Genomic DNA, 12,734 nt, shown 5'->3' with positions numbered 1-12,734 from the left:
AAGGAACATGTTTTCGGTGCACGGTATTTTTTATCTTTAACTTAGGGCTCTGACCATAGTGAATTTTTAATAGTTGCCACGTAAAAAATATAAATTTCTAATTGATGTAGCCCACTAAACTGTGGCATGTTATACATTTTCTGTAATGCCAATTAACCGTAAGTCTGAAAATTTAAGAATCGTAATGAAAATATTTGATGAAGAAGAAAATGAAGACTTTTGAGACGAAGAGTATTTCAACTTTGAAATTTTTTTTGCAGTAGATGGTGTATCTTATACCGAACTAAAAGTAGATTTTCGGAAAACTCTTCTAAAAATCTTGAAAATAGTGCTTTTCGACCAATTTTTCATCCCAATTTCTCATAGAAAAATATCCATAACTTTTGATGCATTAATTTAGAAACTTTTTCTGAAATATTTAAAACAGTTCAATTCTTTGCAGAGAGTTTGAAAAGAAATTCGAAACAAAAAGGTTTAATTACCCATTAAAACTTAACACTTTTTGTAAAAGAAGGTCATGCAACATATCATCATCGTCTTTTTAAAGTTCATAGCGTCATTTTTGCAATTACATTCTTAATTACTCTTAAAGGATTTGATTAAAGAGGTCCCCCCCAGCGGTTGACGTGATGGCGTGATGGAGGGTTTTTCGTGGTGTGATGGCGTGAAATTAAAAAAAAACAGCGTGATGGTGTGAAAATGAAGTGCCGGCGTGATCGTGAAATCGAGTTTTTTTAGGCGTGATGGCGTGAAATTTGCAGTTCAGCGTGATCGTGAAAATTATATTTATTAATTGAATCGTAATTCTATGTCCATTTTAGCCAATTTAGAGGGTTTAAATTTCAAAAATTTTCTTGGTCGGCCCCAACTATGGGCCGCCTATAGATCTAATTTTAAAACATAAAAGAAAACCATTTCTTTTATGTTTTAAAATTAGATCTATAGGTGCAAACAGTTTTATTCATCCGCCATTTATCCTTGGTAATTTCCAATTGTCTTTAGCAGTTGCTAGCTAGTCTTCAAAATAAAGTCGAATTCTATGAGGGTCGAAAATTGAAAATTTCTCCCGTTGGCGCAAACCATGGTTACGCTTCGCTTCCTCTGTAACATTTTCCTCTCTTTCTTAGATGCATCAAAGACATCAATCAGGTCCTTTATTTCAGGAAAATTTATATTCATAGCAAAGCCTTTAACAGAAAAAAACAACAGGTTTATTATGAGGTATAATTTTGAGCAGATTGGAATTGATCAAAAGGATAGGAATCCTGTGATGTTTAAACCATTTTTTGGAAAAAAGAGAGTAAATGAGGGCGATTTTAGCCGTACTAAATTGAAAATTTCTCCCGTCGGCGCAAACCATGGTTGCGCCTCCTCGTTCCCCTTCTGAAAACTATTCACGCTAATTCACAATTAATACACATGGGTCCCGTCAACGGAGGACCAGGGGGCATGGTCCCTCATGTTTTTACCAAAAAAGCTGTTTGTACTTTTAAAAGATTTACATTACTTTTACATGAATTGAAATGGGTACTAAAATAGTACTTTGAACCCTTCAAAATTAAAAAATTTTCTCCGTTGCCCAACCATGGTGGGCTTTTGTCAAGATTACGTCATTTTTCCTATCGAAAACACCCAAAAAACTGGAATTTGAACCCTGTGTATTACTAAAAATAGAAAAACAAAGGTCAAATTTCTTTCAGATTTTTCGGACGTTTCCGATAGGAAAAATAATATAATCTTGATTTACAGTACGTGTATGAGAATGCCAAAAAACTGATTGACGACCAAACATACACACACACCAATTTGTGGGCAAAGATTTGGTTTATATAACGGCATTTTATCCATACCAATGGGTCTAAACGTGGTCTAAAATCGAGTTTATCCAGAGAATAAGAGCGTGAAAACTAAATTTTCTAGGCGTAATGGCGTGAAATCAAAATAAATTGGCGTGATCGTGAAAATCAAATTTTTCAGGCGTGATGGCGTGAAATCGAAAAAAATATGGCGTGATGGCGTGAATTTTGGGTCCACTGGGGGGGGGGCTCGTTAAAAAGCAATTTATAATAAAGACGAATTCTTTGTTAAAATAAAAGTGTTAAAGAACCCAGAGATTTGGGAAAAGAGGATAAGAATTGCGCTATTCAGCTATTGTTCTCTAGGCTAGGCGACCTTTTGTTCTATTGAAATATCTGCGCCCGATCGATTGTTTTAGTTCTGAACCAATCGGAGCGTTTGATTATACTATGCGCACAAGACTAGAAGTACAAACAAAAAATGGCAGCCGTGGTTGATATCGAAAGTGAAATAAAAATATTTTTAATATTGGGTATTTTGGTATTTTTTTATAAGCATTTTTCATTTTGGACAGGGCGGATACAGTGTTAGTCGAGCCAAAAACTTTCAGTTTTAGCCAAAATACTTTCCTCAAGGAATGCTCGAACCAATGTCACAGATTATATTGTAGAAATAGAAATAATTACTAGTGAAAAAGAATTTAAAATTCATTGCATTCAAACACAAAACGAAGCTGGTTAAAACTAATATAGTTTTTCATTACTTCTCGGGCTAAAGTGTTTTGACAATCATATAAAAAGGGCTAGCTAGGTTGAATATTAAAACAATGAAGGAGAAGGGAAGGAAAGGAAAAAAACAGGACTAAAACAATGGCAATTCATGATATCAATGACAAAAAATCAAAAATATCATGAATTTTTTTGTAAGAACTTTTTGTTTACACAACAAAGCGAAAAATAATAGCAATATAATACAAAAAAGTAGCACACGTTAAAAACAAAAATTATACAAAAATCTGGTCGCGTTGTATTAACAAAAAATAATAATAAACTGGTTAAATTTCTGGACTAATTTGATTCTATGTCAATTTTATTTGTCTTATTGCTTCCAAAAAGTTACTTAAATAATTGCAAGAAAATTAATTACAATAAAAAAATTGATTTTTCCTCACTAAAAGCACTTTGGAAAATAAACATATATATTGTGAAACACTCTTGGATTTAGGGGGGCTCACTAATTCCAATAGAGGTGTGACTCAAAGATAAAAAGCAATTTACCCTTTAAAATGAAATTTTAGAGAAAGGGAGCATAAATACAACCAGACTGAAGATGAATAATTATATAATGTGATGCCATGAAAATAGTTCAGTGTCCAAACTGGAATTTCTATTAAAGCATCTTGATATCTCTATGGTTGGTTCATATGTTGTAATTGTAGTCTACCTGCATTCTGGTGTCTTGTTTGTGACTATTTGCGTAATCAAGCAGGAAATCCTGGTAAAACAGGGATAAAAAGCCCTCAATCCAACTGCAAACAAACCATGACATCAGCAATGTCATCAGAAAAAAACTGATTTGTACATAATGCAGCATGTTTTGGTATCGAAATTCAGTTGCCATTAAAAAATAAATTTCATATATACACATAAGAACTCATTTTCATTGGCAATTACAGCCTTTCCATATCAAAATCAAATCAAGATGCACTTTCCAGAGAGGATTTACATGATACAAATTGATATTCAGTTTACAGGGAAACATTTGAATCCAAAAACATCCAAGATAGAAACAAATTGTTAGGTACACATAATGCACATAATCAATTTGATAGAATTATTCCATTGTTGTTTCCATTGATAAATATGGTTTCCACTCATCCATCTTATTAGCAGAATTTGTTGGTGCTTACAAAGATATTGAGCCTTGTACGTGACAAATTCAGACAAATTTTAAGCCAATTCTCATTGTATACCAACCACGTGAAGGTACAAAATAATTCATGGATCTAGGTTTTGGGCAGTATGATGGTAACTAACCTGAAAGTATATAATAATGAAAATGGGAATTAGGATCTTTGCAGCAAGCTATCATGAACAAATAGACCTTTTTTCAAAGAGGCCACCTTGTTGAATAACTATGTAGTCCAGCAGAAAAACAATGATAAAACCATGCATTATTATTACAATATGCATGATACAGTATGGCTCTATCATTGTTTTTATAGCTGGACTACATAATTATTCAACAGGACGTCCTCTTTGAAAAAAGGTCTATACAGAACACAAACAACAAATCTTAATTCCACCGACCACCGACAACAACCGGTGAAATAAATCTTATATATAACTGGATAACAGTCAATACTTCATGAGCCAATCCAATCTATTAACCGGTCAGAGCCAATCTAATAACCGGTCAGAGCCAATCTCCTAACCGGTCAGAGCCAATCTCCTAACCGGTCAGAGCCAATCTCCTAACCGGTCAGAGCCAATCTACTAACCGGTCAGAGCCAATCTACTAACCGGTCAAAGCCAATCTACTAACCGGTCAGAGTCATCGCCCTTTCAGAATCATAGTTTTTTAAATTACATAAAGTAAAAATATTAGAGCCTGATTGCAATTTTCTGTTACAAAAACTTGAAATTTCAATCCGAAAAAAATGTTTTTCCTCAGTAGAAGGTAAAAAGGCATCAACAATCAAGGATAATTTAGCGTGTACTTACCAAATCTAAAATCCATTGCCATCAAGCAAGTTTTGCTAGGAAAACATTATTTTTTCATCTAAAACTAGGAAAAAAATACAACATTTTTAGTCGATTTTGCCCATCTTCAATCAAAATGCTAAGAAAGTTTCAGGATGTGTCATGTAAAACTAAGCTATAGGTTGTCACTTAATCAACCTTACTGCTACCCATAAAAATTATGTTTGCAACACAAAAAAAATAATTTTATTCAACTTAACAAACAAAACATACACTTTTTCATATAATTTTTCAGCTATCTTTGAAGGATGTGCCAAAAAGATCTAGAAGGTGCCAATAAAAACCAAAGCTAGGCTAGTCACCTACAACTTTTTGCCAACCCAAACCACTTTATTTTGACTCTGAAAGACTTTCCAGTAAGGCAAACTAGCTAAAAATAAAAAGGTCCCATTTCACATCCAATTTTAGCATGCCTGCTTCCGCCATCTTTTTCTCAAAAAATAAAGCATGCAACAGCAGATTTTTTTGTCAGTGGAAACCCCAAAAGATCGTTATTTGCTTTTCAGTTGTTTATATAAGTAGGAAACCCCTCCAAAGGAGTAAATTCAGACAGTTTTTCTTGAACTGTTATAATACTGCACATAACGCCATTTTTTTCGCAGTACCTTCTTGGCCAAATTGTTCCCTAGCCTAGCGACTTCAGACGACGCCGAATTCAATGATCAACAATGAGAAAACAGCGAGCGGCAGCGGCGATTCTTATCCTCTTTTCCCAAATCTCTGAAGAACCTAAAACATAACTTTATGTTCAAATACTGAAGTCTGTCCAGATATAATTGGCAGTGGAAACAAGAATGCCTGTAACTTTTGATAGTCAAATATAATTATGGAAATTGTTTTTGCTTGTTTTAGAGAATCAAAAGCGCTATATTTGATTGTATTTTTGGTTGAAAAATTCGCGATTTTTAGCGGTTAAATTTGCGATTGCAAAAATTGAGCTTTTTCTACTTATGCTATAACTTTCATTTTTACACCAGTGTTAGTTCAACCTTAGATTAAGAAGTTTGTTAGGGAGCGTCTCCAAATATTGTTTCAATTTTTTTCGTTTCAAATTGTTTCATGAAACGAATTAAAACGAAGCTCAAACGAAGTTCAAACGAAGCTCAAACGAAATGCATAATTAGCTCTAATTTAGAGATAACAAGAGCCGCAAAGATGCGGATAAATATTTCCTCCGCAAAAGCCTCAAATAGCGAGAATGCCTTAAAAAAAGCTTTAAAAAATTCCAAAAAGATTTTCCAAATTTCCCCCAAAATTAACTCAATTTGCTATACAAGTGTCCTTGATCAATTCAATAGGTATCACAAAGGAAGCAAATAATCTAAATGTATTTCAATGGTATTTTTTGTTTATTTTTTAGTTCAAGCATTTTTTGAACAGCTATTATAATAAATATATAATATTTTCACAAGTCAAGTTCTAACAAAAATGTAACCATTCGTAAAAATAAGTAATGAAGGTTTCTAACAACTTTCATTTATTCCCATAAAAACAAAAAATATGCACCACTTCTATTTTTCCGAAATAAAACTTTACACAATCATATCATTTTGTGAAAATTTATGTCCATTATTCTCCATGCAAAATAGTGTCTGATAACAAACATTGAATCATCCACAAAACATACAATTCCGTTAATCCAAAAGTACAATCAAATTCAAAGGTACAATCATGAGAACATTCACCAGTGATACTAAAACCAGAAGCGTAACATGATACATTGCAAACAGGATAGAGCGTAAACATGATAAAACGTAAATAGCATACAACGTTAGCGGGATATAGTGTAAACAGGGTACAGCATAAAAAGGTTACATCATAATCAGGATACAGGATATATCGTTAACAGGATACAGGATACATCGTTATCGGGAGAAAGGTAAAGCAGTATGACAAGCATTTTTCCCAACATTTTGATCAAGATCCGACCTTTATTTTGATATTTGTTTTTAACTTTATGCGGCATGTTTATCATGAAGAATGAATAACGATTCGTGAAGATTTAATGCTGAGTTTTCGTGACAAATGAATGTGCATCCAAGTGTAAAGCTTAAAATGAAAAAAAAAAACAATGAAATTAGAGGATTTTTGATAAAAGAAAATAAACGTTTATAAGAGTCGATAGATTCCGCACTAATGTACTCCCCAATTCTCTCAAAGGTAACGAATCGATTGGGGATTGAACCTACGACCTCTCACTTGGCGGGCGATTACTCTCCCAACTAAGCTAAGATTTAATTTGTATAATTTATCAAAAGTGGCAGACAGAAATTTCAAGATGTATGTTCGGAACAATAAGGAACCTTATATCCTTATGAAATTTTCAAAACCATTTTTCCAATTTCTTCATAGTGAAAAAAGATGACAAGAAATTGAATAGTTAAATTTTGTTATACTCACGATTATAATGCAATTCAATATCCAAAATATGATTTATAATTGACAAGGTATTATTCATACGTTTCTGTCGAGGGTGACATCATACCGAATGACGACTTTGAAATAAATTTGATCCAAATTCACCATGACAAACACCAACAATAATATCACTTTTGTCCATATTTATTTGTTGTTCTATTAAAGTTAAATATCATTTTTAATCATTGTTCATTATCATTCTGTGGTGCATGAAAAGTATCAATTCATTTATATTTTTACAGTAGGTTTCAGAATATAAGTTTTGACTAAAATAAGACATTCTAAATGAAAAAATCAAATCAGTAAACAAAGAAATAATACAAAACTAGAATAATAAAATAACACAAGTTTATTTCAATAATTTAAAAATTCTAAAAAAAATTCTTAAAAAATCTTATCGACTGTAATAAATGCTTCATTAATAAAGGAAAGAAGCACATAATCAAGAAATGCTTTTCGAAACATTGAACAATATTGTTTAGTCCGTTTTACCAGGACTGAATTTAAGTCTCAGGCCTTTCTTCTTATAAGTGATTTCTATTCCTATTAAAATTCAGTATAACAAAAGACAAACTCTACAAAAATATTAACTAAATACTAATTTTAGCATTTATAAATTAAATTCATTCAAATAAAACATATCTTTTTAATTCATGTAAGACCTATCACAAAGCCCCTTATATTCTTGGAAAATATCTCAAAATTTAAGCAGCTAAATAAGACAAGCGACAAGCCTTTAGTTGAGAATATTTAAACATAGATTTCACTGTATGGTAATAAAAGAACTCTTTATTTTTATATGAATGATCAAAATGACCATTATATGTCACTTTCATTCATTATACAAAAATAAACTGCCTTAATCTTTGAGGTTTGTGCCTAACGATGAAAGTTTAGATAGGATTCTATATGGCATAAGTTTGCAGCTACTGAAATATCTAAGTTGTTAGTGACTGTATTTTTAAGTCCTAGCTTGAAACTCTTGAAGATCCCCAAACTTGTGCCATTTAAAAGCCTACTGCGTTAAAAGGAGTCCCTTGACTCCCATCCCCCACCCATCCCTATTGTATCATAAATTGGAAATCTGAATCCCTGTTTTCTATTAATAAAACATAAAACTATCAAAAAATTTCAATTTTCAAAACATCGTGATCTGAAAGGCATGTGCAAAATTTAAGACCATCCACCAAGGCATCATTAAGGGAGCTATTGAGGAAAATATGATCAATGGCACCTCCATCTACATGTGTTGGAAAATCTACGAGTGGATTGAAATCTTGAAGGCAGTATAATAGATTTCGTTTTTCTTCACTTTCTTTCAGCAGGTCAATATTAAAATCGCCAAAAATAATATCGATATCTGGTAACTCAGATAGCACTGTGTGTAGACTATAAAAAAAAGAGGTCAGTGTTTCTTGATGACTGCGGTAGAGTAAAAGAATGTTGAAAGTCCTGTCACAGTATGTATTTTTCTTAAGTTTTAAATAAGAAAACCCAGATACATGCTCGTGTTCCAGAATAGAGATAGATTCTTTGTATCCAATCGCCAAGCTTTTAAATTTGTCTGTATCATTGTTAAAGATCATTGTAAAAGGTTTCATGTTGTATTCCACTTCTTCAATATTTGAATCACAATTGATTTGAGTCTCTGCAAAGAAAACAACGTCAGAATCATAAACTTCTTTATGGTGCTTTAGTGTTGCAGATTTTCCTCTGAGCGATCTGATATTTAGAAAAGTCAAAACCAGATTCTCTTCTGCGAGGGGGGAATGAATTTAGTGGTTCCAAAATATTTTCTTCACACCGAAGTCTTTTATACTCTTCATCAGCAAGTTTACTAGATTTGATAGCCGAAGATGAATAATCACCAATAAGAAATAAGCCGTTGAGGGAAGTAACACGACTCAATGCAACATACATTTGACCTGGTTTAAATTGGTTTTGCCTATGCAGCTGAAAACTGACAACAATCTTTTGAAGTGTCAACCCTTGCACTTTATGCACAGTACAAGCATATGCTAGAATAAGAGGAAATTGTGTCCAGATTACTGTTACCATTTCTTTTCTTTTGGAGGTACCAAATTTAGCTTCAGTTCTTTCAATTGGAACATAACCATTGCGGCGTGCAAAGTCATCACTTTTCATTTTTTCATTTCCAGCTTTAACATCATCAAAAAGGACATATATTTTTTCACATTTACCATTCAAAACTTTAATGTGCTTAACTGTGCCAAGTTGCCCATTTACAAGTCTATCGTTTATGTCCAGATTTGTAGTCAACAAAACTCGAGCACCGACTCTTAGAGTAAGTTGATAAGTTATACCTCCAGTATCTGTGTATTTTTTGTTTCTAATTTCCTGAATTTTACTTTCTGTAAGTCCACGAGGGTATTGTTCAATGGCAAAAATATTGATAATAGGTGTTGACAATGTTTCAATCATTTTGTCATTGTGAGCTTTCACCATGCTGTTTTCTGCAAATAAATGCAAAGCATCCCATGGGTAATTTGGATCATCTTGTGAAATAAATTTGGATCTCAAGATTCTTTCATCTTCTTCTGTTATGATTCCTATTCTAATGTTGTTCAGCAAATTTACAAATGTATTGTCACCCTGTTGGCGCATAACCTCATTAAGCTCAGCAAATTTAAATTGACGCCAAAGTTTTAATAAATTTATCACAAATCCGTTCAACGTAAACACTGGGCCGCCAAAAACAGGAGGTAACTGATATAGATCACCACTAACAATAACTGTCTTATTGGCAAACGGTATACGGTCAGATGTCCCAAATATTTCACAAAGGCGTTGGTGAATTTGCAGTAAAGTCTGTGGACTCACCATGGATACTTCGTCAATGAAAATCACGCTAATGTCTTGAAGTTTGAGACGAAAATTAGTTCTTTGTTTATCACTTAGTGGTAGAAAACCGTGACGGGATAGACCCAGACCAGTATGTATTGTTGTACCATCAATATTGATTGCAGCAACACCGGTTGGTGCCAATCGCAAGATTTTGGCTTTAGATGTGTCACCTTTACGACAAAGAAGCTTGTTTAAAACATCATACAGACATTTGAGAAGATAACTTTTTCCACATCCACCAGCTGCAGTTAAAAAGATACGAAGTGGTTCAATTTCTTCCGGAGATTCTAAATTCTTGTTCTGTACATATCGTTTAATTGACATATAGACAACATCAAAGATTTCTCGTTGCTTTTCGTTCAAAGACTCAATGTTCAACCTCAATTCTTCCTCTGAAAAAGTTGTACTATGAACAGCAGCTGGAGCTAAATTGGCCAAAGCTTCATCATCAATATGCAGTTCTTCCTCAATATCCGTATTGTTATCTAATTCCTCATTTAGCAGATTAAATACTTCGTCATTCTCTTGTTGGGCGAAAGCGTTCTGATTTGTTAATAAATCACTCCGATAGTTTTGTAAGGCACTTTCAACCAACTCGGAGTTTGGCTCAAAAATTTCTCTGTTTCTATTGACTTTTTCTAAAACATCAGGACTGGACAATTTCAGCATATATGAGCCGTCTAATTTGAGATCTTCTTCTTTGCGAAAGGGATAAAACAACATCAAAAGGTGATGAGCATACTTCTCTGGGTATAAATGACGATTTGGTGTGTATGTTCGGAGAACTTTTCTCACTTTACGACATCTCATACATTCTTTAGAATTCATTAGGGGAATTTTCTTAGGAAGCGGGTTTTCAACATGGTTTTCTTCAACAACAGTGTCATCAAGCACATTAGGCTGACTGTCATTTATAAGTTCTGCATAATCAATTTTTTTATCAAGTTCAAAGTTGCTGCAAAATTGTGCATAACATAAACTATCAATTTCTCTGTATTTTCCGTTTGAAAAAGTTCTATTGGGTCGATCAATATATCTATCCAGTATGTTTTTTTTGAAAACATCTTCACTATCCTCAGGAAGCTCAGCCAATTCCTCCTCAGACTTGAACATATGAAAACGCTCCTCTGGTAAATTAGTATTTACAAACATGACCTGAGGGTATCCTTTGCGCAACCAAAGTTCAGGCATCAACTGATAGACAGCTTCTTGAACAGAACATTCTCTGTTATCACTGTATGCTTGAGCTAACTTTTGCATTGTTTCAAACTTATCTTTTTCAAGTTCTTTACACTCTGCTAAAGCCTCCTTCATTGCATTTGAGCTGGAAGTTTCATTTTTTGAAAAGTATGCACACATATATTGCACTGCTTTGTAATGATTAAACACTGGTTGGAGATCGATATTGGCTTGCCATGCCAAGAGTCCCTCTTCAAAATAGTTGTTTACAAAACAAGAATTTGTATTTCTTTTAAGGTGAACCTGAAAGTCATTTTCATCTGTGGATATTGATAACGCAACTTCATAATCAGTAAGCGAAATATCTAGAGACTCAAGAACTTCGTCAATATTTGGAATATTTTCATAGTTTGGTCTTTCAGGGTACAAAAAGTTTCTTTTTTGAGGATTTAAAAATTCATCAATATAATTTTTAACTTTTGAAAATATTTCTTTTTGCTTCAATTGAATTTGATCCTTATCAGGTGTATCTGGAGGTAATGGTTTTGCGATTATTGTTCTGTGGGTGAAAAATTTACCGAATCCAAAACGACATTCTTTATTTCCATACTTTTGACATGTTTTCGAATGGCGGTGAACCTGATACTGCTCAACAAGTTCTTTCAACCTAGATGGTTCAGTGGGTATATTGGCAGAGATAGCAGAATCCAAAAATTGTGTATATTCTTCAATACTCTCTAGTGTTAAGACTGGCATATTTTCAACCCATAAGAGACAATGTGCATGGGGAGAACCTCTGAACTGGAATTCTATTCTAATTACATGGAATTTCACTTTTCCTAATGGCCCGTTAATAACAATCTCTTTATAGAAAACTTCAACGCGATATTGAAAGTGCCTTACTAAAAGAACTGGATTACTATTCAGAAGCTCACATCTTTCAAAATATGGCAATGCGATTATCTCCTCGTCAGATAGCTCTTGTCCGTTTAGCCTAGAAATTATGTAGGGCAATTCGTTCCACCTCAAGTCAGCACAGGACAGTGTCATGAAAAATGAAGGAATTCCAAGTTGTTTGACCATAGCTAACACATCAGATAACATATTTTTCCAATAAGCAGCAGAACCTTTGACACTATTCAAAAGTGTAAGCTTCCTCATTAACTACAAAGTTTTTCACATTTTCTTTGAAATTGCTACTTAGCATACCTGCACTGATATTTCTCCCTGAAACTTTACGCATTGCCACATTCATTTGATTACGCAAATTAGTTTGTTGTGAAACAAAGTTAGCAAAAAAGAGGTAATCAGAATCAGATGCAAATCGCTGTGTGTAATTTAAGAGACGTTGATTGAAATATTTTGTATGAGTGAGTTTAACATCTCTGTATTCTGATAAGCCAAATTTTCCAGTTGGGAATAAATCAGGAAAGGCCAATACTTCCACTTTTTCATCTTTCAAAACATTCAAAGGAGCTTTTCCTTCACCTGGAGCCACAACAATATTTTCGTCATCAACAATTGCATGAGGGCATTTCGAAATCAAAGTTGTTTCAACACAGTCAACCGATGCTGATCCATTGGATCCTCATTTTCAAACTCATCTTTTTCCTCAAAGTTATGAATTTGCTTGACATCTCTATCATCAATAAATCTTAAAATAACTTCTGCAGATGTTTGGGATTGTTCACGACCAATAGTGGAAAAATCAAT

General features: G+C 33.4%; 2 protein-coding genes and 1 long non-coding RNA gene across 3 annotated transcripts in view; 1 reads left to right on the top strand and 2 right to left on the bottom strand.

Annotated features, from left to right (window-relative positions):
- Positions 1 to 1,016, top strand: part of LOC136824694 (zinc finger protein 69-like) — a 1,999-nt gene extending 983 nt beyond the window's left edge. The window contains exon 2 of the mRNA XM_067080679.1: positions 938 to 1,016. Within this exon, the coding sequence (XP_066936780.1) occupies positions 938 to 1,016 (79 nt within the window). The remainder of the gene's footprint in view (positions 1 to 937) is intronic.
- Positions 1,017 to 3,370: 2,354 nt separating this feature from the next.
- On the bottom strand, positions 3,371 to 5,506 carry LOC136824695 (uncharacterized). Its single transcript, XR_010849145.1, has 2 exons — positions 4,521 to 5,506; positions 3,371 to 3,833 (listed from the first exon to the last, which is right to left on the bottom strand). It is a non-coding gene; the product is annotated as an uncharacterized lncRNA (long non-coding RNA).
- A 3,154-nt stretch (positions 5,507 to 8,660) lies between these two features.
- LOC136824693 (uncharacterized) lies at positions 8,661 to 12,182 on the bottom strand. The gene has a single exon (XM_067080677.1). It carries the CDS (start codon positions 12,180 to 12,182, stop codon positions 8,661 to 8,663), a length of 3,522 nt encoding a protein of 1,173 aa, XP_066936778.1.
- Between the last annotated feature and the right edge of the window lie 552 nt (positions 12,183 to 12,734).

Source organism: Clytia hemisphaerica, unplaced genomic scaffold (genome assembly GCF_902728285.1).
Source record: "Clytia hemisphaerica strain Z4C2 unplaced genomic scaffold, Clytia hemisphaerica genome assembly, whole genome shotgun sequence".
Classification (NCBI taxonomy): domain Eukaryota; kingdom Metazoa; phylum Cnidaria; class Hydrozoa; order Leptothecata; family Clytiidae; genus Clytia; species Clytia hemisphaerica.
This window is presented reverse-complemented; position numbering and strand designations above follow the sequence as displayed.